Source organism: Hyla sarda, chromosome 11 (assembly GCF_029499605.1).
Source record: "Hyla sarda isolate aHylSar1 chromosome 11, aHylSar1.hap1, whole genome shotgun sequence".
Taxonomy (NCBI): Eukaryota; Metazoa; Chordata; class Amphibia; order Anura; family Hylidae; genus Hyla; species Hyla sarda.
Genome location: NC_079199.1, coordinates 24153993 through 24177740, shown reverse-complemented (window position 1 = coordinate 24177740; position 23748 = coordinate 24153993). Strand labels below are relative to the sequence as shown.

Sequence of the window (23748 nt, the reverse complement as noted above, 5' to 3'; positions counted from 1 at the left end):
CTGTGGAGCAAATAGCAGCTGAAAAGTACTGGAAGGATTAAGATTTTTTTTTATAGAAGTAATTTACAAATCTGTTTAACTTTCTGGCACCAGTTGATTTAAAATAAAAATAAAAAAAATTAAAAATGTTTTCCAGTGGAGTACCCCTTTAAGTGATGTTTGGGAGCCACATTGAGCCGCAGATAGCCTAGTACAGCACTCGCCTATCTTTGATGCTCACATAGACAATGAATGAGGCGGCGGTAGAGTCTGCACATTGCGCCTCTATTTACAGTTTGTCTCTAAATTGGGAAAGATCACAGTGGTGATCACTTAGCCCTATCCTGTGGATGGAAGATGTATCTTTAGTGTCTCGTGGTCGATAGTGCCGTAGTATTATACCATCCAAACATCTAGATTGGCACAGTCCTGTGTTAAAGGGGTATTCCAGGAAAAAACTTATATATATATATATATATATATATATCTCAACTGGCTCCAGAAAGTTAAACAGATTTGTATATTATTTCTATTAAAAAATCTTAATCCTTTCAATAATTATCAGCTGCTGAAGTTGAGTTGTTGTTTTCTGTCTGGCAACAGTGCTCTCTGCTGACATCTCTGCTTGTCTCGGGAACTGCACAGAGTAGAAGATGTTTGTTATGGGGATTTACTTCTACTCTTTACAGCTCCTGAGACACGTGTCATCAGAGAGCACTTAGACAGAAAAGAACAACTCCACTTCAGAAGCTCATAAGTACTGAAAGGATTAAGATTTTTTTAATAGGAGTAATTTACAAATCTGTTTAACTTTCTGGAGCCAGTTGATATATATATATATATATATATATAATAAGTTTTTTCCTGGATAACCCCTTTAAGTGATGTTTGGGAGCCACGTTGAGCCGCAGATAGCCTAGTACAGCACTCACCACTCTATTTACAGTTTGACTCTAAATTGGGAAAGATCACAGTGGTGATCGCTTAGCCCTATCCTGTGGATGGAAGATCTTTAGTCCTGTGTGTAGGATATGTCTACAGTATTTTAAATTGTCAGTGTAAATGATTTATATCTATCTATCTATCATATATATATATATATATATATATATATATATATATGTATATGTATATATGTACACACACACACACACACACACACACACATTTTAGACTATGGAAATTTACACATGATTTACATGTGACTCCAGTACTCACCAAATATAATTTCTATTTCACATCAGTGTATAAAATGACTACAGTATGTGACAAAATAAAAATAGAGGGTACATTAGGTACAATAGGACTTTAAAGCAAAAGAAATTAATAAATAAGATCATTTTTAGTTTTACTCTGAAAATCATGTTTAGACTTTTCCAATTTCCATAGCCTAAAATGTATTTTTTATTTAGTTTTAGTTTTTTAAATATGTATACTATATAAAACAGTTAGGCTGTATTCACACAGCCCAATAGCAAAGAGAAAACAGGATGGCACTCACCATCCAACAAATCTTTATTAGGTGCCAGGCATAGCAAGCGGGTTTAGGTGTGGAGGCGGGGGACGTTACGTCCCCCGCCTCCACACCTAAACCCGCTTGCTATGCCTTGGCACCTAATAAAGATTGGTTGGATGGTGAGTGCCATCCTGTTTTCTCTTTGCTATTGGACATTTGCTGTTGTGGATTTTTGCAGCGATACTACTGAGTTTTTCTACGCTAAACACTACCATATATAGTCAGCTCATTCGAGTCCTAGTCCTGGACGTGTGCCGGACCTTTTTGTCTTCGTTCATTGTATTCACCCAGTATTACTATTCACATTTGGCATTTGCATTGGGAAACGCTCCTAGGGTATATGCTTAATGTTTGTGTGATACATTTGTGTGAATTCCACATATGTTATCTATCTATCTCTATTTTATATCTATGCGCGATCACCCGACACAAATGTTTAGATGACACGTTGCCCGATCTGGATCTTAATTTTGTTTTGCATTGTATTCCTATTATATAATATTTACTTCCTCTAATACCTTATCATGCGTATTAACAATTAAATATCCTACGTCTTCCGATCATTACAAAATATAATAAGATGTTATTCTGTAGTTAACCAGGAAACCTCGCTCTGGTAATCGTGTGTAACCTGCTGTCACATGTAATGTCCGCCTGTAAATGGGTATTAGTCACTGTTAACTAGAGCCAGTAATTCAGAATTGCATTGATGTATGTGCCTGTTTATTATTTGGCTTTGTTTTACAATCCCCTATATTTTATGAAGAGGGAAGTTTTTCATATTTTTATTGCCTTTAAGCCTACTGTCATTTCATTTTGTTTCTTTATACTATATGTATAGGAGTACAGTATAGCTCTATGTATATGTTGAACGGGGTTTATATATAGAACACAAAAAGTTATTTATTCTTTTTGCCAGGTGAAATAAGTAAATTAAAGGGGTTATCCAGAAAAAAAAAAAAAAATATATATATATATATATATATAAGTGATCCTTTTTACAGATTTCTAATAATTGGAAACTATAGTGACCTTTCATTCTACAATTTGGTGGTTTATACAAGAGATGAGCGAATTTACATTAAAGGGGTATTCCAGGCCAAAACTTTTTTTTATATATCAACTGGCTCCGGAAGGTTAAACAGATTTGTAAATTACTTCTATTAAAAAATCTTAATCCTTTCAGTACTTATAAGCTGCTGAAGTTGAGTTGTTCTTTTCTGTCTAAATCTGTCTAAATCCTCTCTGATGACACGTGTCTCGGGAACAGTTTAGAAGCAAATCCCCATAGAAAACCTCTTCTACTCTGTGCAGTTCCCGAGACAAGCAGAGATGTCAGCAGAGAGCACTGTTGCCAGACAGAAAACAACAACTGGGAAAGAGACCCTGGGCAGCGATCCAAACTAAGCTATAGTAACTTGCTTTATTTTAGCTGGCAATATTATAAATAACTGGATATACAATCAAACTACATAAAGTCCTCAAGCTGGATAACCCCTTTAAGAGATTGGTTAAACTTGTATAGTTTTACTATGTTGGACCTGTTCAGCTCAAATGAATGGGTGCCTCCAGCTGTTGTGAAACTACAACTTCCAACATGCCGGTTTGAGCATGTAAACCTTTTTCAGTCCTTGTCAATCAGTCATGCTTCATAGTTTTTTCTTAATCTTCTAATACCAGGGCTGTATATTATGTGTCATGGTGTTGTCTGTGTTTTCTACCTGCCTGAGTACAGAATGTTAACCATGTGTAGATGGATGATTTAAGGATGGCTGGACACTAACTCAATAAAATATTGTGTGATATACCATGTGACAGAACCAGGAAGGGATTACTGTTCAGGCTTCATATTAATACTTTGGGGACAGTTTAGTGGATGTATTTATACTCACTACTAAATCTCTATTGAGTGGTCACATGTCTTTATAACAAACTTTGCATAAATCAATAGTACAAGCGAATGTAAGAAACTTGCAATAAAATGTAAGAAACTGTAAAATACAATTCTCTTGGGCCTAGTACCGATTGGAAACGGGCCGTCTCCCTAGAGGGCAATGCATTTTCAAGTGGATTCCACCAAAAGAATTGACTCTTTCTGCAGAGGCCCGAATCGGGATGTTTGCTGTGGAAGTTCCGCCATGTGCATGGTGTAGCAGAATCCCATTAAATCCCAATCTGCTGTAACAGAATTTCCGAGCAGAATTTTTCTGGCCTATTCAGTTTGGAAATTCCATTGTGGTAACATATCCTAAATGAGAAACATGGTTCTTTCTGGCTTCTGCCCATATCAAGCTCCTTTCCTGACAGGCTCCCTTCAAATATTTCAGAAAATTCAAAGGGTACTCCAGCCTTAAAAAGTCTCTCTCTGTCTTTGTTTCTCTCTGTCTCTCTCTCTCTCTCTCTGTCTTTGTTTCTCTCTCTCTCTCTGTCTCTCTCTCTCTCTCTCTCTCTGTCTCTCTCTGTCTCTCTTTCTCTGTCTCTCTCTGTCTCTCTGTCTCTCTCTCTCTGTCTCTCTCTCTCTCTCTGTCTCTGTCTCTCTCTCTCTGTCTCTCTCTCTCTCTCTGTCTCTGTCTCTCTCTCTCTGTCTCTCTCTCTGTCTCTCTGTCTCTCTGTCTCTCTGTCTCTCTCTGTCTCTCTGTCTCTCTCTGTCTCTCTCTGTCTCTCTCTCTCTCTCTGTCTCTCTCTCTGTCTCTCTCTCTCTCTGTCTCTCTCTCTCTCTGTCTCTCGAACTTGTTTGGGGCTGCTTATCCACAATCCGGACTATCCTGCATTGACACCTTTCATAATTTTTTCTCTTCCGTCCACGCCCAGGGAGATCATCTACAGTGCCATGGGTTACAAACTTCTTGATAATGTTGCGCACTGTGGACAAAGGCAAATCTAGATCTCTGGAGATGGACTTATAACTTTGAGATTGTTGATATTTTTCCACAATTTTGGTTCTCAAGTCCTCAGACAGTTCTCTTCTCCTCTTTCTGTTGTCCATGCTTAGTGTGGCACACACAGACACACAATGCAAAGACTAAGTGAACTTCTCTCCTTTTTTCTGCTTTCAGGTGTGATTTTTATATTGCCCACACCTGTTACTTGCCCCAGATGAGTTTAAAGGAGCATCACATGCTTGAAAAAAATCTTATTTTTCCACAATTTTGAAAGGGTGCCAATAATTTTGTCCAGCCCATTTTTGGAGTTTGGTGACATTATGTCCAATTTGCTTTTTTTCATGGGGGGAGGCAATGGGGCAGCGGCGGCGGTATGTAGGCAGAGGAGGGGGGAGGCGATGGGGCAACTGTGGTGGTTAGACTCAGGACAGGCAAAGGATGAGAAGCGGGCGGCGGTCTCTGGCACCACAAAAGCCACTGCAGTTCATTGATTTAAAGCGCCCACTTTAAATAATTGAACTGCAACGGCTTCTGCCCCGCCGCGGGGGGGTTTGAAATAGCCGATAACTTATACCGAATAATATGTAAGTTTATATTTAATATTGCTGCTATAGCAGGTTATATTTGTCCACCACTCTTTCAATTTTACTTAGCCCAGAATAATTAGAGTTTTACATGAATAAATGACAAGTTGTCTTGGAACTTTCCTCACAAAGCTATATATATATAGGGATCTCTGTGGCGGATGCTCAGATGGAATCTCCTACCCGGAATATCTCCTGATGGAAATTCCACAGTGTGAACATGCCCTAATTGTTTTCAGACCTGTAAGCTAAATATACTATTGGACCGTACAATAAATCTTACATTATTTACATTCATTGTTGAATGAAGAGTTTAATGCCAGGGGCAATGAGGAGGAGCTGCCTAATTCGAGAAAGTATTGCACAATGTTAAGTCTCAATACTGTGTATTTATACAGTACGTAAACCCATATCTGGAAAGACTGGTTACTTGTCCTAACCTGACACTAATCTTTAACCTCGTAAAGTGTAAAAAGTTACCTATTACAAGGACTAAATTATGTTTATTAATCTAAAAATATGTCTGTATAGATCAGTGGTTTCCAAACTTTGGGCCTCCTTCTGTTGCAAAACTACAACTCCCAGCATGCCCGGACAGCCGGCGGCTGTCCGGGCATGCTGGGAGTTGTAGTTTTGTTACAGTTGAAGGTCCTCAGTTTGGCCAGCTCACCACCAAATATACACAAGGGACGAGATATCAGGCTGAAAGCGGGAATGACAATGGGCCGTTTCCCATGTAGTAGTATGATCCAAACCATGATTAAGAGCTATTCTTAGCTCGAAACCCGTCAATGTTTCACTGTATGTTTTTAGTGACATGTCGGTTTTTGTTTTTTCGGACTTTAAAATGGTATAGTTAAAGTCTTCCTTTTTACCTGGACTTTTTCTGGAAGCTGGATACTACCTCCTTCTTTTAGGGTCTAGGCCATAGGTGCTGCAATATTAGGAAACAAGGAACTTGAAAATCTACTAAAGACATGAAAATGGGATTGAGCTCCAGGGCCTTCTGTCATAGTCATTAGGAGTGTGTGTGTGTGTGTGTGGGGGGGGGGGGGGTGTCAAGTAGTTCCCGAAAGGCGCCTAACTACAGTGAAACCTCTCCAAAAGTCCACCTCTTTGAGGAGACCATCCACTTACCCAGACCAGATTTTCAGTACCACATTTATTATACATTCTTCAGAAAAACAGCAAAAGCATGTCAAAATTTGAGAAATATCACAAAAATATACTTTATTGATAACATAAAAACAATTAAAGAAAAACATTAAAGACACCGGGGGAGATTTATCAAAATCTGTCCAGAGGAGAAGTTGCTGAGTTGCCCATAGCAACCAATCAGATCGCTTCTTTCATTTTTAACAAGGCCTCTGCAAAATGAAAGAAGCGATCTGATTGGTTGCTATGGGCAACTCAGCAACTTTTCCTCTGGACAGGTTTTGATAAATCTCCCCCACCATGTACATTAATGGATGGCCCACAGGGGTGAGACTAAAGAATGGTTCTCATGGCGGATAGTGGAACAGGAAAACAAAGTACTTGAGGTGAAACACTGGTGAAAAATAAGATCAAGCATTATACACAATAAAACAAAGAAAGTACAAACATACATCAAGCACTGAAGCCAGAGAAAGACAGAATACAATTGTCAGCCATATGCAGAGTCAGAACCCATGTGCACCTACCCCAATGTGTGTTTCGCTAGGAGCGATTCATCAGGGGCGTGATTTTCTTTATTTCATTGTGTACAATGCTTGAGTATATATTTAACATCTTTTTCCAAAGCTAAGTACTTTGTTTTCCTGTTCCACTATCCGCCATGAGAACCATTCTTTAGTCTCACCCCTGTGGGCCATTGATGTATATGGTGCCTTTAATATTTTATTATTGTTTTTTATATTCTACTATGTTATCTGATATTTTTCTAATTGTGCATTGTTCTTGGAGTATTACTCATGGTGGTGCACAATAGTATATATGCTTGTGTGGTTTTTAAAATGATAATTCTTTGAGAAGAGCACTTTTTTGGTACAATTTTGGATGGTCTTCTCAAAGAGGTTTCACTGTACTGTATTATCATCGCTGTTAAGTTCACCGAAACCAAACTTAAGATACTGGCCGACATTTATCAGTCTTTTGACTGTTTATTGTGTCTAGAAAAAGCACAAACAGGGTTTATTTGCGCCTTTTTTGTGCCTTTTGGTTTACACGTTTCTGCAGATTTTGAGTTGCACTCCACTGATTTTGGCAATACACATGATATGGAAGAGTTTTATGAACTGCACCTTTTTCTGAAAAGGAGCAAAAAAAGGTGCAAAGCCACTGAAAAGTCTCTAAAACTACATTAGCGAAGACATGGTGTAGCTTTTTGTTGAATGTGAAGAGAGAAATTTAAGAAAATGTGACCTGCACAAAATGTATCAAATGCTCTGTGACCATTTAATACATTTGGCGCTCCTACACATTACCAGCACACACAAGAAAAGGTGCAGAAAAATGCTTCACTTACACCTACAATGATAAATGCTTCACTTACACCTACAATGATAAATGCTTCACTTACACCTACAATGATAAATGCTTCACTTACACCTACAATGATAAATGCTTCACTTACACCTACAATGATAAATGTTGTCTTTATCAATCGGCATGAGACAAAAATATGTCTGTTTTGCCCATAATAGATAAAAGTTGAGCTGTGATCGATCGCCATGGACAAAGCTGGCATGTTTTTGTCTAATTCATATTGATAAATCTGGGCCTATTTGTTTAAGCCAGTTTTGTGTGTGTGTAATACGGATGCATTTTCGGACCGTATCAAGGCTGCAAGTCCTGGCTCAACAACTGGTCAGATGACCCAAACAGCTGTCAGTTTGGGTAGTTAGACCCATGGTTAGTCTGGGACATGCGACCATAATAACAATGCAAAAATGTATCCGTATTGCACTCAAGGTGAGCATAGAGTGGGTAGTGTTACCTTGTCTCATAGCCAAGAATTATCTAAAAATGGTCATTGAAAATCAGCTGTAAATTTGCACAATTTTTGATAAAATTCAAATTTCACAATTTTTTTTATTGAAAACAACATTGTCATTTATAATTGTACTGATACAACTTTCTCATTACAGGAAGAGAGTGGACTCAGCTTGTTAACAGTCAAAGTTGTTCGGGCCCAACATATCCCATGGGCTGACTTGAGTACGTATGAATGCTTTCACCATGTATATTACAAGAAGTATTTACTAAGAATGCCGCCACTTTGCATGTACATTGCTGAGGCTGCATTCACATTACATTTGGACTGTACAATTTCAGGGAAAAGGTATATCAACACATTACAGCCAAAACATGGAAATCCAGCCTTAAAGGGGTATTCCGGGCAAAAACATTATATCCCCTATCCAAAGGATAGGGGATAAGATATCTGATCGCGGGGGTCCCTCTGCTGGGACCCCCGCGATCTCCCTGCAGCAACTGCATTCTATGTGGGTGCTGCATCTCCAGTTTCGGAAACCTCCGGGTTTCCGGGACTGGGGGCGTGATGTCACGCCACGCCCCCTCCATTCATGTCTATGGGAGGGGGCATGACAGCCGTCACGCCCCCTCCCATAGACATGAATGGTGGGGGCGTGGCGTGACGTCACATCCCCAGTCCCGGAAACCCGTAGGTTTCCAAAACTAGAGACACAATCCCCGCATAGAATGCGGGTGCTGCAGGGAGAAAATGTTTTTGCCCGGAATACCCCTTTAAAGGGGTTATCCAGGATTAGAAAAACAGAGATGATTTCTTCCAAAAACAGCGCCACATCTGTCCCCAGGTTGTGTGTGGTATTGCAGCTCAGTTCCATTAAAATGAATGGATCCAAGTTGTAATACCACACACAACCTGGGGACAGACGTGGTGCTGTTTTTGGAAGAAATTAGCTCTGTTTTCCCGGATAACCCCTTTAAGTTTATATGTAAAGTACAACCCTACAGATATTAGAGCTCTTGTATGATTTGATCATACTTTAGATGGTTACACCTGAGTAAAAGGTAACTTCTTGGTTCATACTTCTGCTTTTCTTTTACAGTGAGCCATGCTGACTGCTATGTGTGTCTGTGGTTACCAACCTCTACTAATAAAATCTTGAAGACGAGGACCGTATCAGACACCAGTGACCCTTTATGGAATGAGACATTTCAGTATACAATCTGCAACAATGTGAAGGTAAGAGGCAGCGATATCGGGGATTGCCATTCCAGAAGTCTTTAAATGTGTGACAACCACAATGTAAGTTGTCATGTCATCCATATTGGTTGTCACACAGCTTTCCCACATCAGCCAAATCTATATGCAGGGGTCATGTTCCCCCCCCCCCCCCTATCCCCCCCCCCCTACCTTTTAAGGGGTACATATATAGAAAACAGTGCACAGCAATGATCAGCTGCCACAGTCTTCCTTTTATAGGTTTTTATACACCTTTAGTGTATCCATGGTACCAGTGCATGAGACTTTGTTGAATTGCTAACACTTCTAAACATATGTACGGTATTAGTAGCTACACTTAAAGGGAACCAATCAGCAGATTATAGCATATAAAACGCTTGACAACACGTTCTATATGCTAAAATTGTTATGCTCACCATCCTCGGGGGACTTTTTTGCCCCCAGGGATTGTGAAGATATTAAATTGTAAAGTCCCCCCCGGCCGCCCCACAAGTAGTACCCTGGGCATGGACTTATGCTTACCAGCACCCATTCCCCTTGCTGTGGCCCTGTGCCGTCAGCTTGATTGATGGCTTGGGTCATCGCTCTGCTCGCAAAGCAGACAGAGCGGTGACATGAGCCGTCAATCAAGACAAGGGGATGGGACATAACTTTATAACTTAAAGGGGTACTCCGGTGGAAAACTTTTTTTTTTATATCAACTGGTGGCAGAAAGTTAAACAGATTTGTAAATTACTTCTAGTAAAAATCTTTACTCTTCCAGTACTTATTAGCAGCTGTATGCTACAGAGGAATTTCTTTTCTTTTGGAATTTCTTTTTTGTCTTGTCCACAGTGCTCTCTGCTGACACCTGATGCCCGTATCAGGAACTGTCCAGAGCAGGAGAAAATCCCCATAGCAAACCTATGCTGCTCGGATTGAGGGGGTGTGGCTTAACCATGCAGGTGTGAGCAGCACCTGGTGAGAGCTCCGGAGCCTCCCCGACACCAATGCATGAGTTACCCCTGGGAATAGCATTTGAGGTCGGCATGAGATTTCCCGAGTCCCGGTGTACAGATTTATGATTTGACGGTGCACGGGGGGGCAGAGTGCAGGGTGCAGGCCAAGTGGAAAAAATAATAAAAAGGAGGGGATAGAATACACAATGTGAATCCAGGTAGAAGAAACAGACATGGCCGCACATCCACAATTTTGTATTTTGATCTAATTGCTTCTTAGCATAATTTCAAAAACTAACAGGTTGTTGGTATACATTTTGATCAAAAGGTACAAGCCCACTCGCCACGTCAAGGCCACCTATTCAGAGTGGGCCCCTAACGTCCCTAGCATAAAATGGCGTAGCACTGGGTGGCGTCCACCACTGCCGCGACACCAGTGCCCACAGGGGGAACGACCCACTGGCAGAGCAGCCCAAATGCCACTCAAACCATTCTCCCACCTGCACCCCCCCACAGACACGGCGCGGCACAGCACCACACCAGTGTGAACAGGGTGTAAAAGCTCGCTAACCATGTGCTCCCAATGTAATTATTATTTAAGATGATTATTTTACCAAAAATTTTATATTTCTTTCAATGCATCCCATTCAAATTCCTCCCAGTTTTTTTAGGGAAATTACCTCAATTCAACAAGATTTTATTTGGGGGGGGGGGAAAGAAGGCCCGGATAAATAGAGAGACCATGTGTCACCTTAAAGACAAGGGGGGGGGGGGGGGGGTTTACCTGATTTGAAGGGCTACTATGTTTTTTACATTTGGCGCGGGTATTGGAGGGGTGCAGACAACCAAGACGTCAACTTTGGGTGGGAGTCCAAGAGGCAGAAACAAAAATGCCTTTAAAATCTCTCCCGTAGTGTGAAAAAAGACCTGAAAGATCACCCAACCATAGGCGCCACTTACGCGATATGTATAGTGGATAGGGTACAGGAAGTGTTTCTCCCCTGCAATTCACAACAGACGCCTATAATAGGACACCCAGCTTTCCCTGTTAGTCTAGAGGATCTAGTTGTTAGACAGTGGATAGCAGCAGATAGTTTCAGAGTAAAATGAATGTAAAATGAATCAAGGAATGAAGAACAGCTTAAGGAATGGAGGGACTTTGGGGAAATAGGAGTATCAGCTAAACTGGTCTGGAGGGAGCTACAATTAAGACATTATATGGCCTTAATCCCAAAGCCAGATTGGTTCAGGAGCGTGAACACTAGATTTGAAGAAATGGACAGTTCCTGACACGGACAGAGGTGTCGACAGAGAGCACTGTGGACAAGACAAAAAAGAAATTCAAAAAGTAAAGAATTTCCTCTGTAGCATACAGCTGCTAAAAAGTACTAAAAGGATTAAGATTTTTTAATAGAAGCAATTTACAAATCTGTTTAACTTTCTGGCACCAGTTCATTTAAAAAAAATTAAAAAAGGTTTTCCACCGGAGTACCCCTTTAAGCCATGCATAAAAGCACAGATTATACGTTTAAATAGGTATTTTCATACATTAAACATCCAGGCACTTCCTCAACTGCCCTGTCACAGTAGAAAGGTTCATTCATCTGCACATAACTTCTGTTTCAGAACGTGTTACATCTGATGCTTCATGATGAGGACGTCATCACGGGAAATGACCTACTGTATACAGTTTCATATGATGTGGGCAAAATCCGTATAGGAGAGACCAAACAGAAAACATTCTGTCTTAAACCTGATGTAAGTCAAGTGCTCTGCCATTTTGTAGCCTTTATCATTAAAGGAGTTATCTAGCTTATGATTCATGGTCTTACCCCAGGGTTTCCCAATCAGGGTGCCTCCAGCTGTTGCAAAACTACAACTCCCAGTATGCTCGGACAGCCAACGGCTGTCCGGGCATGCTGGGAGTTGTAGTTTTGCAACAGCTGGAGGCACCCTGGTTGGGAAATAATGGTCTACCCTAACATCAGGGAGCTCCCAGCACCTCTGCCAGTCCTCTGTTCAAGGGACCGTGACACTTGTGCAAGTGCGCAGCCTCTTTAATGCTTCTTGGCAGTCATACCTGTATATATAAATCACAATATAACTTGTGTTTTGTTTTTTGTTTTTTTCCTTAAGGGGCCAGAAATTCTGCAGGTGGAATTTTCACTGACAGAATTGTGAGTTTATATCCATTTTCTTTCTTTTACAGTCTGAATGTAATGTGTATTCTCACCCAGGATCTGTACTGATTTTCTCAATTTCTGTGTTTCAGCCAAGGTTATTGTGAGAGATTGATAACAAATGGAGTGATTGTGGTAAGTCACATGTATTATCTGTATACATATTCTGTGAACGTCTTTTCTCTTAGGGTATGTTCACACTGCGGAAAACCCGCGGAATTCCGCGAGTAAAATTCCGCACAGTGGCCCTCATTTACTATTGCAAACCCGACATGTTTTGTCAGGTTGTGCGCCAGATTCTGTCGCATTGCGCCAGAAATTCTGTCTGTGCCAGATTTCGCGCCAGAATTGAAAAAACCCCGACTAACATTTTTCTATGAAAACCCGAAAAAGGGGCGTGGCTGCTGGTGAAAAGGGGCGTGGTCTCCAAAAAGGGACGCGTTCCCGACATTTTCACAAAAACCCAACATATTTACTAAGGTTTCCACATGAAATGTGCTGGATTTGAGCTGAGGAAAACCCTACAGATCAGAACATGTGTAAAAAAAGCAAAATGTAGGGTAAGTGGAAAATGTAGGGAAACCTTAGTAAATACCGTGGAAAATAAATTGTAGGGAATTAAAACCCACAAAGAAACCTACACAACACTCTTAGTAAATAAGGGCCAGTGAACGTTAGCATCTGTGTGAATGGGTCTTCCGCGAGACCCGTTAACACTGTGGAATTTCAGCGGCGGACAATTCCGCCGCTGAAATTGTTCCGAGTGAAGAAAGAACATGTTCATTCTTTGCGCAGAAGTCCGCGAGCACTACATAGCCGTCAATGGTGACGGCGCAGTGCCACGCGGTCCTACCACGGCTGCCAGGCTGAATCTCCGCTCGCTGAATTCCGCGAGCGGAGATTCAGCTACAGTTCTGCAGTGTGAACACAGTCGTGATGTCGTAATGGTCAGTACTCTGACATTCATTGAATACATTAATCAGAATATTTAAGAATTGTTCTTAGTTTTTTTTTAGTCCACTGCTAAATTGTGTCACCTTCACCTAACAGTGTATTGCATAAGTATTCACCCCCTCGTGGACTCTTCATGTTGTTGTGGTATAGCCACAGATTCAGATTTATCTCATAGTAGTTAAATGTAGTGGACCAACACAAAATAGTCCTTTATTTGTAAGTGTGTGGGTGGGTGGGGGATATTTCAAGGATTTCAAAATCATTTAGAAAGAGAAAAAAAGTAAAAGTCTACTTGTGTATTTAAATTCCAGATTGTAACAGTAGCAAAAAGGGACATAATGTCCAAGGGGGGGTAAATACTTATGCACGGCACTTTACATATTATCTCCTGCTTCTCATTCTGAACTGACTTATATGTCTACAGATGTACATATACAGCCCCCCATGATTTCACCTTGTCAACCATCACCAGTTACTTAGTATTTTTTAAGCAACTTCACTCCACTTTATTCTACAATTTGCCTTGGACCCCTAGACCGGTAGGCTTTAAAGGGGCACTCCGCCCTTAGACATCTAATGTCCTATCCAAAGGATAGGGGATAAGATGTGATCGCGTGGGTCCTGCTGTTAGGGACCTCCCCCCCCCCCCCCCCGTGATCTTTGTGCAGGACCCGGTGTTTGTTTAGAGCGTCGGGTGCAGCGATCAAGGATCGTGACGTCACGGTCACGCTTGCTTGTGACGCCACAGCCACGCCCCCTCAATGCAAGTCTATGGGAGGGGGCGTAACGGATGTCACGCCCCCCCCCCCCCCCATAGACTTGCATTGAGGGGGCGTGGATGTGAGGTCACGAGTGGGACGTGACTGTGACGTCACGAGCCTCTTCCCCGCATCGCCAGTCATCCGGCACTGAGCAAAGTTCGCTCCATGCACCGAATGTCTGGGGTGCTGCAGCCGAGATCTAGGGGATCCCCGGCGGAGGAACTCACACGATCAGACATCTTATCCCCTATCCTTTGGGTAGGAGATAAGATGTCTAGGGGCAGAGTACCCCCTTTAAGTACTCATACACATGCAAGAGGTTCATTGGGCTGACAGCTATCTCTCTCAATCCCTTCTTACACATGAAGACTGTGCTCTGACGAGCCTTTACGTGTTCTGCATAGAGAGGGAAGGGGTCCGTCACTCCCAGAATCCTCTGCTGGTAGCGTATCTAGCAGAGAACAGAAAGGATTGGGTACTTGAAATCCAACAGGCCCGATCCTTCTCTTCTAGTAGAGAAGAGTTGACACATCAGTCAGCCGATCCTGCCAAAATCACCGGGTTTGGATAATGTGTATCAGGACTTAAAGATTAATTCCACATGTGAACAAAATTGCAGTGGGCTTTACCTGCAGATTTGTGCAGATAGACTCTGGAGCAGATTACAGCACCAGCCTAGAGGATCAAATTCATAAATCTCATTCATGTGCCGTGGACTTTCTCTGCACAGAGACCGACCTGCGGTGCAGATTTTAAAATCCTACACGTGCCGAATTTAATTGCAGATTTTTACAGTGGTTTTCACTCCTCTCAGCGTAGCAGGGGTAAAATGGACTATGGTAAAGCTGCATCAAAATTCACTTGTTACACACTTGAACAATGGAGTATGGACCCTTAGTTTTAATGGAATCCTGTCTTCTATACAAAGTATAGCTCATTCTTGGAAGAAGCATGCTGGCCCACTTTATTAAGTTGAGTCATATGTAGAGAACATTTTTTACTATTGAGAAACTCATTAGGATCCTTACAGATTGCAACACCAAACCTGAAAACACTTGGTGTCCCTGGATCCGGTGCACATACCTCACTGTCATTACTCTAAATTTGGAGCCAAAAAATGCTGCCTTCATAGTAGTCACTTTTGCGCACCCCTCCCCCAGTTTCTCTTTTACATTACTATTTGTCTCCCCTATATTTATGTTAACAAGTGAGGAAACGTCATTACTTATATAATAATATATAATGCCCGATTATTCTTTTACTGTTCTCACTATTGTTATGTTATTGATACTTTTTCTACTGCTACATCTGTTGTTGCTGTTGACCGTATAATTGTAGCTTTCTGTTGTGATGTGTGGTATTTGTTGCATAATCCAATAAATTTGATTCAACACTGAAATCCAACATTAGGGTCTGTTCACATGTACAAGATCTGCGGCATATTTTGCTGCATATTTTCTGCTGCTGATTTTGCTACCTATTAACTTCTATAGGTAGCAGAATTAGCTCCAGAAAATATGCAGCAACATTTGCAGGAGATCCTAGACGTGTGAATGTGCCCTAAGGGTCTATTGACGCGTACAGTATTCTGCGCAGATTTGATGCGCCGGATTTGAAGCTGTGTTCAGTCATTGAGTTTACATTGAAATCTGCAGCAGAAAATCCTGCACATCAAATCTGCTCAGAATACTGTACGTGTGAATAGACCCTAAGGGTGTATTCACATGTACGTTATCCTGTGCAAGATTTGAAGCTGCAGATTTCACTGGAAACTTGTTAACTGAACGCAGCTTCAAATCTGCAGCTTCGAATCCTGCTGGATATACTGTACCTGTGAATTGTGCATATTTTGCAGCATATTTTATGCAGCTGATTTTGCTACCTATTTACTTCGGTGGGTAGGAAAATACACAGCAAAGTCTGGCACTTGTGACCCAATTCTTCGGGTGTATTTACCTGTACAGTATCCTGCGCATATTTAATGCTAGAGAGTTTATTGTAAACTAAATGACTGAGCACAGCTTCAAATCCTCGGCATCAACTACGCACAGGACATGTATGTGTCAATGGACCCTTACAAAGCTTCTTGCTTCACATGTCTGTGTTGCGGCGACAGTCACAACCCATGGGTCATTTACAAGCCTACCCTTTACCCATGATTCTTCACACAAAGCTATTTTTATTTTACACTGTTCTAGAAATCATGCATACTTAAAGAGTTCCTGTCATGATCCTAATTTTATAATCCTCCCAGTTCACTGCTCCCATCATGATAAACCACCCTCTGTCTTTATTTTTATTATTTGTTAGTTTTCTACCTTGATATTGCTCTGTATTTTCTGCTCAGTCTCAGTCAGATTCACAGACTGGGAAGGGGCGTTCCCCAGCAGGCGTGACATCATCTGAAGCCATACAGGGGAGAACTTCCTCCCTCACTCTGCTACACACAGCCCAGTGCAGTTCAGTGTGAGATGACCTATGATTGGCTAAGGCTGCACACCCCCCCCTCAGCACTCCAGACTGCAGTTCCTGATTTTGGACTTCTGCCAGGCCAGCAGGATTTCAAAGTCTTTGTAAAAGATTGGGGGGGGAGGGGGAGGGGGAGAATGTGCTCTGGACAAGTAGGGAGACACCTAGTGGCAGCTTTTTTAAACACAAATGAAACATAGAAAACTTCATTAGAAAGATTTTTTATTTACCATAAGGAGTTCAATAGCAAAAATGAGTTTTACTGACAGTGCCTATTTAAGTATATTTAGTTACTGTACTTTTAAGCCATCAGCGCTTTTCTTATTGTGTCACTCTTTTTTTATATATCTTGCAGTCCAGAGAGATGACCTGCCTGGACATATGTGTTGACAAGCAGAGGATCCCAATGAACCTACAAGGTGGGCTACTGTGTTAGTAAGGGCTCATTCACATTACAGAGATATTCCGGGCACAGATTCCATCTGTAGTGGGGGCTGACAAGCCAATGCTAGGATCGCCATCTCAATAGCTGGCAATGCATTTCAGAGCGGATTCCAACCAAAAGAATGAACATGTTTATTCTTTCGACCGGAATTCCGTAGTGGGAATTGTGCAACAGAGTACCATTGAAAACAGTGGGAGGCTGCTGCACCGTCATTACTTAGAGCGGTGTTTCCCAACCAGGGTGCCTCCAACTGTTGCAATACTACAACTCCCATGCAACAGCTGGAGGCACCCTGGTTGGGAAACACTGACTTAGAGGAATTAATGATCAGAATTCTGCTTGGAAAATATATAGTGTGAATGGGCCCTAAATGATTTGTATTTTTTTTGCCTTATCTTTCCAATTCCTCACCTTTGATCCCCCACCACCTGTGATGACATGTCATTTCCATGCTTTAGCCAATCATTGGATGCAGTAGTGGCGTCAGGTTGGCGTGTCACCACTGCAGCTAGTTATTGCCTTTATAGGTGTTATGTCAAGGCTAAAGAGATGTTGGCATGGGAGTTATCAGCTATATTGAGAGACTGTCTCATTTTTATGATCTTTTTGTGCACAGTTACCCTCTGTAGCAGTGTTTACCAACCATGGGTACTCCAGCTGTTGCAAAACCACAACTCCCAGCATGCCTGGGTAGCCAACTGTCTGGGCGTCCTGAGACTTGTAGTTTTGCAACAGCTGGAGACATCCTCGTTGGGAAACCCTCTTCTATCTAAATAAATGGGATTTTAAAGGGGTACTCCACTGGAAAACATTTTTTACTAAATCAACTGATGCCAGAAAGTTTCACAGATTTGTAAATTACTTCTATTAAAAAATCTTAATCCTTCCCGTACTTATCAGCTGCTCTACACTCCACATGAAGTTCTTTTCTTTTTTAATTTCCTTTCTGTCTGACCACAGTGCTCTCTGCTGACACCCTTGCCCATCTCAGGAACTGTCCATGGGGATTTGCACCTACTCAGGACAGTTTCTAAAATGGACAGAGGTGTCAGCAGAGAGCACTGTGGTCAGACAGAAAGGAAATTCAAAAAGAAAAGAACTTCCTGTGGAGCATACAGCAGCTTATAAGTACTGGAAGGATAAAGATTTTTAAATAGAAGTCATTTACAAAACTGTTTAACTTTCTGGCACCAATTGATTTAGATTTTTTTTTTCCTCCAGTGGAGTACCCCTTTAAGATCCGCAAGGCTGCTCTGATGTTCTCATTAATTGAGGATGTGGGCACCAGAATCAGCCTAGCTTTCCTGCATAAATAATGGGAAGCTATTGGATGTCAAATTATAAAGGTTTTTATTAAGTATAACAAGTATAACAAACGAATACAACAAAATAAAAGAGACAAAAGCCCTTAGGCCGGGTCAGACCAGATAGAACCAGTAATAACATTGAAAGGAGTCAGCAAATTAATACAAACAGCAATATATGCAATATGAAACCAAAATGATAGGTAAACGGTGTCGCAACGGGGAGAACGTAATCTTAATATTTTTAATAAATTGAAAGATGACCTCAGGCAAAGCATTGCACACAGCACATTCTTTTGTTATTTAGTCAGACGGAGTCTTCAAAGTTAAAAAAAAAACCTATTAAAACAAAAATGATTATGACTATTTTTGCCTTAGGTTTAACTGCTGGTAATGCTTTAGTAATGTTATGTCCTCCCTTAGTTCACCAGAGTATTATAATATCCACAGCTCTGGAGCCATATGCAGGGGCATTAAAACCACAGATTTGGAAACACAGTATGTGTATATATCGAGGTCAGAAACTAGAGGTTTTTTTTTTACTTTACATTCATGTTGTCCCCAAATAAGGGACAGATACATATAAATATTGCTTGTGATCATTGATCCGTGGATCAAAAATATATATCATTTCTCTGTTCTGGTTCTTTTAGGCAAGCAACTTATTTTGTCAGTAGAAGATTCTTGTGAAAATGAATGCAGAATGGAGCTGAGTCCCTGCACCGGCACCGATCACATGCAAACCTGCCGATTCCACTACCTCAAAAGATGGGACCCAAAGTTTACAGCAATTGTGGAGGTAAATCTGTTTCAGTGTTCTCAGTGGTGCTATTTACTTTAGTATTATAGGGGTACTCTGGTGGAAAACTTTTATTTTTTTAAATCAACTGGTGCCAGAAAGTTAAACAGATTTGTAAATCACTTCTATTAAAAAAATCGTAATCCTTCCAGTACTTATTAGCTGCTGAATACTACAGAAGAAATGATTTTCTTTTTGCAACATGGATCATTACCACAGTGCTCTCTGCTGACGTCTCTGTCCATTTTAAGAAAATGCCCATTGCTAACATATGCTGCTCTGGACATTTCCTAAAATGGACAAAGATGTCAGCAGAGAGCACTGTGTTCCAAAAAGATAAGAATTTCCTCTGTAGCATTCAGCAGCTAATAAGTACTGGAAAGATTAAGATTTTTTTTTAATAGAAGTAATTTACAAATCTGTTTAACTTTCTGGCACCAGTTGATTTAAAAAAAAAAAGTACCACTTTAAACAACCTCTCCTCTGGCCATAAATAGTAGGATGAGCCTGTCCGCACCCCTCTGTATGCTGGACATTGTCAATATTCTGAAATAGACGCTGCCAGAGTGTAGCAGAAAAGCCTTAGACCATTGTTTCCCAACCTGGATGCCTCCAGCTGTTGCAGAACTACAACTCCCAGCATGCCCGGACAGCCAACAGCTGTCCGGGCATGCTGGGGTTTGTAGTTTTGCAGCAGCTGGAGGCACCCTGGTTGGGAAACACTGCCTCAGACTATTGTTTCTTGCTTTGCATAATGAGAGGGGGGAGTAGTCTGTGACCAGGCAAATGTATATGCAAATGTGTTAAGTTGCTGGGGAGGTGGGTGAGTTTTAGGGATTTTTATATAAATCTTTTGTTTACTCAAAATTTTTAAAACCAAATAAAAATGATCTAATTAAAAGCCAATATGTAGCTAAAAAACATATATTGCCAGCTAAAAATTAATATCAAGAATTACATTTTATGCATATTTCTTAAGGCTTTCTCACACTACGGACATCCTCGTATAAATTCAGCACAGAATCTACTTGCAGCAGCCTACCATTCCTTTCAATGGGAGGCTGCTGCTCAGTTCACACAGCGGAATTTCCGCTTTTGCCGAAAGAATAAACATGTTCAATTCCCACAGCCGAAGCAATGAACAAGAATCTGCAATAATCAAGAAGCACTGAATTGAATGGCGCGGATCCACTGAAGAATTTTCTCAGTGAGCACGTACCCTAACTAGGGTTTTCACCTTACCCTAAAATATTTTTTGTGTTGCTATTTTCTGCAGGGGGCAGACAACCAGAGCATTCAAGTTATTCCAGTGAAATTGCTTCACATGGGAGAAGAAAAGAAGATCCTGCTCTCCACTGTGCCAGTAAGTGTCCTCCTTTTTTATTCCATGTTTATTCACTGTTGGCTGGTCAGATAGTTTTTGGTTACTTTTTTATTTTTTTTTAAAGTTAGACATTTTAGGGTACATTGGAAATTTTTATACCCGTTTACACGACCCATTTTGTACCGTATAAATACTGCTGACTAGACACAGTCAGATCTTATTGCACAATGCAGAGTAGTAGTAGTAGTAGTTTTATTACATCATATTTACATAGCTCGTGCATGGCCATACACTTTCTCCAAGCTTGTTGGTTGCCAAGTATCCTGACTAAGGGTGCGTTCACACACTAGTAACTAACAGCGGGTTTCCTGCTGCGGGAAACCCACTGTGAGTTACGCTACCATTCATTTGAATGGGTCCGCGGACGGTCGGCAAATCTGACACTATTGCAGACTGTCTGTGGACCCATTTAAATCAATGGTAACCCGCTGCTAGTTACTAGCGTGTGAATGCATCCTAAGGCTGGGTTCACACCACGTTTTTGCAATACAGTTCCTGTATCAGGTTTTTGATTAAAAAAAACATATTCCTCAAAACCTGACTAAATTGTATCAAAATGTGTGTACAAATGTTAATCCGTATACGGTTTGAAAAATGATGTTCGGTTGCATCCCTTTTATTAAGAAAAAAAAACTTAAATGATTTAAACTTTTCATTCCATAAAGTTTCACTTGTTTGATTGAAATTCCAAGAAAAAAAACTGTGCAAAGTCAAAAACCGGATGGAACTGTATGCACATACGGTTCTGTACGGTTCCATTTGACTCCCATGTTAAAAAAAACAAAAAAAAAAAAACATATACGTTTCAATACGGTTTTTCACCCAGACCAAAAACCGTAGTGGGCTATGGTTTTGGATACGGGGGAAAAACTGACAAAACCGTACAGGATGCAAAACAGACACAACCTGATGCATCTTTTGGCATACGGTTTTCAATGGAGAATCAATGCATACGGTTTTCAATACGGTTTTTCACCCGAACCAAAAACCACGGTTTTGGGTACGGGGAAAAAAATGGAGAAAACCTTACAAGACGCAAAACGGATGCAACTGGATGCATCGTTTGGCATACGGTTTTCAATGGAGAGTCAATGTATACGGTTTTCAATACGGTTCCGTACGGTTTTCAAATTGAAAATGTATACAGGAACTGTATTGCAAAATCGTGGTGTGAACCCGGCCTTAGAGAACACAACCCTAACTTGGGGTATTTTTGAGTGTTTTGTTTACAGGCCAATAGTAGATACAGAATACATGGCGCCATATATTACTGTTCCTCACAACATTGAGGATGGCTTTTTCTATCTAAAATATTTTCCTGTCAATTTTAAATAAAAAACAAACAAACCACCAACAGTTCTGTAAACATGAATGCTTAATAATAATGTGCTGTGTTTTTGTCAACTTTTTAAAGTTAGTTTGTGAGAAAACATTTTTGCAATCACAGTGACCTTATATATACCTATATATACCAATAGCAGCCAAATCACTGTCTGTTACCTCACATGCTAAAAAATGTACATTTTATTAACTATTGAGCACTGAACAGGTTACATCTTTTCCTGCCTCTCAGCTTATTCTTTGACAGAAGAAGGTAAAATTTTGCAACGAATCAGACCCCCCCAACCAATATCCTCTGCTGCCCACGGTACAGGTCTGCTGTGCCTTATGATAAAGTCATTCACCTCCCTCCCTGTGCCTACAGGGTTTATCAGTATGCATTCTTTACTTGTAGGAACAATATATATATATAATGTATGAAACCGGTATGTGTGCATATGTGTTGCTTTAAAATGTTATGTTGCGAAAGGCACAATTATGGTTGAATGTGACTTGACTTGTCATTATTCATACTATAAGACTGATCTTCAATAGTTGGGTAAGGTCCCTTTCACACTACAGGTATCATCCTGTTAAAAAAACCTCTGTTATTACTTCCGGCAAAAAGTCCTGAAAACGGCCGTCAAAAAATCCCATTCATGTCAATGGGATTTTTTGAACATCCTTTTGCATCAGGTATGTTCATTTTTACTAACGTCAGTTATTTTTGCCGGCACAAAGGACGGTGCATTCACTAATTTTTGGTCAGGCAAAATATGGCCGTTAAATTTTAACATTGAAGTCTATGGGATCTAGATGTTCAAAAAAAACATCTGTTATCAGTTATTGTCAGGGATTTTAACATGCAATTTTTGTACTGAGCATGCTCAGTACAGCTTTGGAAAAAAAAGGGTTAAAAATCTGATTAAAAAAAAAAACGGATGTAACTGGTAATAACGGATGATAACGGATGAACAACATCAGGTTTTTTAAGAAAAAAATACATTAGAAATAACGGATGATGGTCGTCATTTATCATCCGTTATTACCAGTTATTGCATCTGTTTGTTTGTTTTTCATCCGTTATTGTAAAATAATGGCAGTAAATATCAGGATGATACCTGTAGTGTGAAAGGGGCCTAAACCAGTTTTTATGTTTTCACTCATCGTCCTCTAAAGAACACAATTCCGATTTTTGATATTTTTATGCCATTCATTGAACATCATTAAATGGTTGGTGACTTTCTTTGGAGGATTTATGTGAGTATAATGATCCTAAACATATGTTTGTTAATTATGGTGTTGGCAATGAATGCCTAATAAGCTTTTTAAGCATAAGGGAATGTCCACATGTAAATCTGCAGTGTATATAGTACATACCCGAAATGAATATAAACTAACTAGCTGACCGCAGCATCAAATCAGTACGTGTGAACGTACTATAAAAGTGTGTGTTCTATGGTTTTAGGTTTTTTTTTAAACATATTTCTTTAATTTGTTATTTTTGTATTTATTTATATTTGGTAAGATTTTTTTTTTTTTAATACATTACACTATTACCTATTGCAAATTTTATTTTTTAAATGCATGAGCATTTAGAGATTGCTTCTCCTTATTTTCCCAGAATTAAGTTGTAGTTTAATTCAATCCTAGTGCTAGACCTCACATTTATGCCTTTACTGGATTGATCCATGATCTCACACTGCTGTGTACCTACATGGTGAGAACTATTTGTATGCGTGGGGAGCTGCCTCTGTGGTTTTTTTTATTTTTATTTGTATACACCTATGGTTACATTACCTAGGTTCCTCTAGTACAGTGTTTCCCAACCAGGGTGCCTCCAGCTGTTGTGAAACTACAACTCCCAGCTTTCCCTGACAGCCATCACACTGGGGTCACGAGTTCGGAACATTTACTTCCAAACGCTGGCCAGTGGAGTACCCCTTTAAATCCTTCTCAATACAGATATACAGTGGCGTATATACAGTAAAGATCATTTAATCCTGCATCAGTGTGATCAGAG

General features: G+C 40.4%; 1 protein-coding gene across 7 annotated transcripts in view; it reads left to right on the top strand.

Moving 5' to 3' along the window:
* The window catches only part of LOC130295267 (cytosolic phospholipase A2 delta-like), a 78348-nt gene that overhangs the window by 17610 nt on the left and 36990 nt on the right, over window positions 1-23748 (top strand). For 5 of the 7 annotated variants that reach the window (XM_056545866.1, XM_056545864.1, XM_056545865.1 and 2 more), the window contains exons 1-9: window positions 6409-6502; window positions 8090-8159; window positions 9035-9171; window positions 11736-11867; window positions 12246-12286; window positions 12382-12424; window positions 16829-16892; window positions 18876-19021; window positions 20298-20384. In XM_056545866.1, coding sequence (XP_056401841.1) covers window positions 6431-6502; window positions 8090-8159; window positions 9035-9171; window positions 11736-11867; window positions 12246-12286; window positions 12382-12424; window positions 16829-16892; window positions 18876-19021; window positions 20298-20384 — 792 coding nt within the window. In that variant the 5' untranslated portion in view covers window positions 6409-6430. Of the gene's footprint in view, window positions 1-6408; window positions 6503-8089; window positions 8160-9034; window positions 9172-11735; window positions 11868-12245; window positions 12287-12381; window positions 12425-16828; window positions 16893-18875; window positions 19022-20297; window positions 20385-23748 lie in introns of those variants that run through there. The other 2 variants (XM_056545861.1, XM_056545862.1) reach the window with 1 other exon arrangement.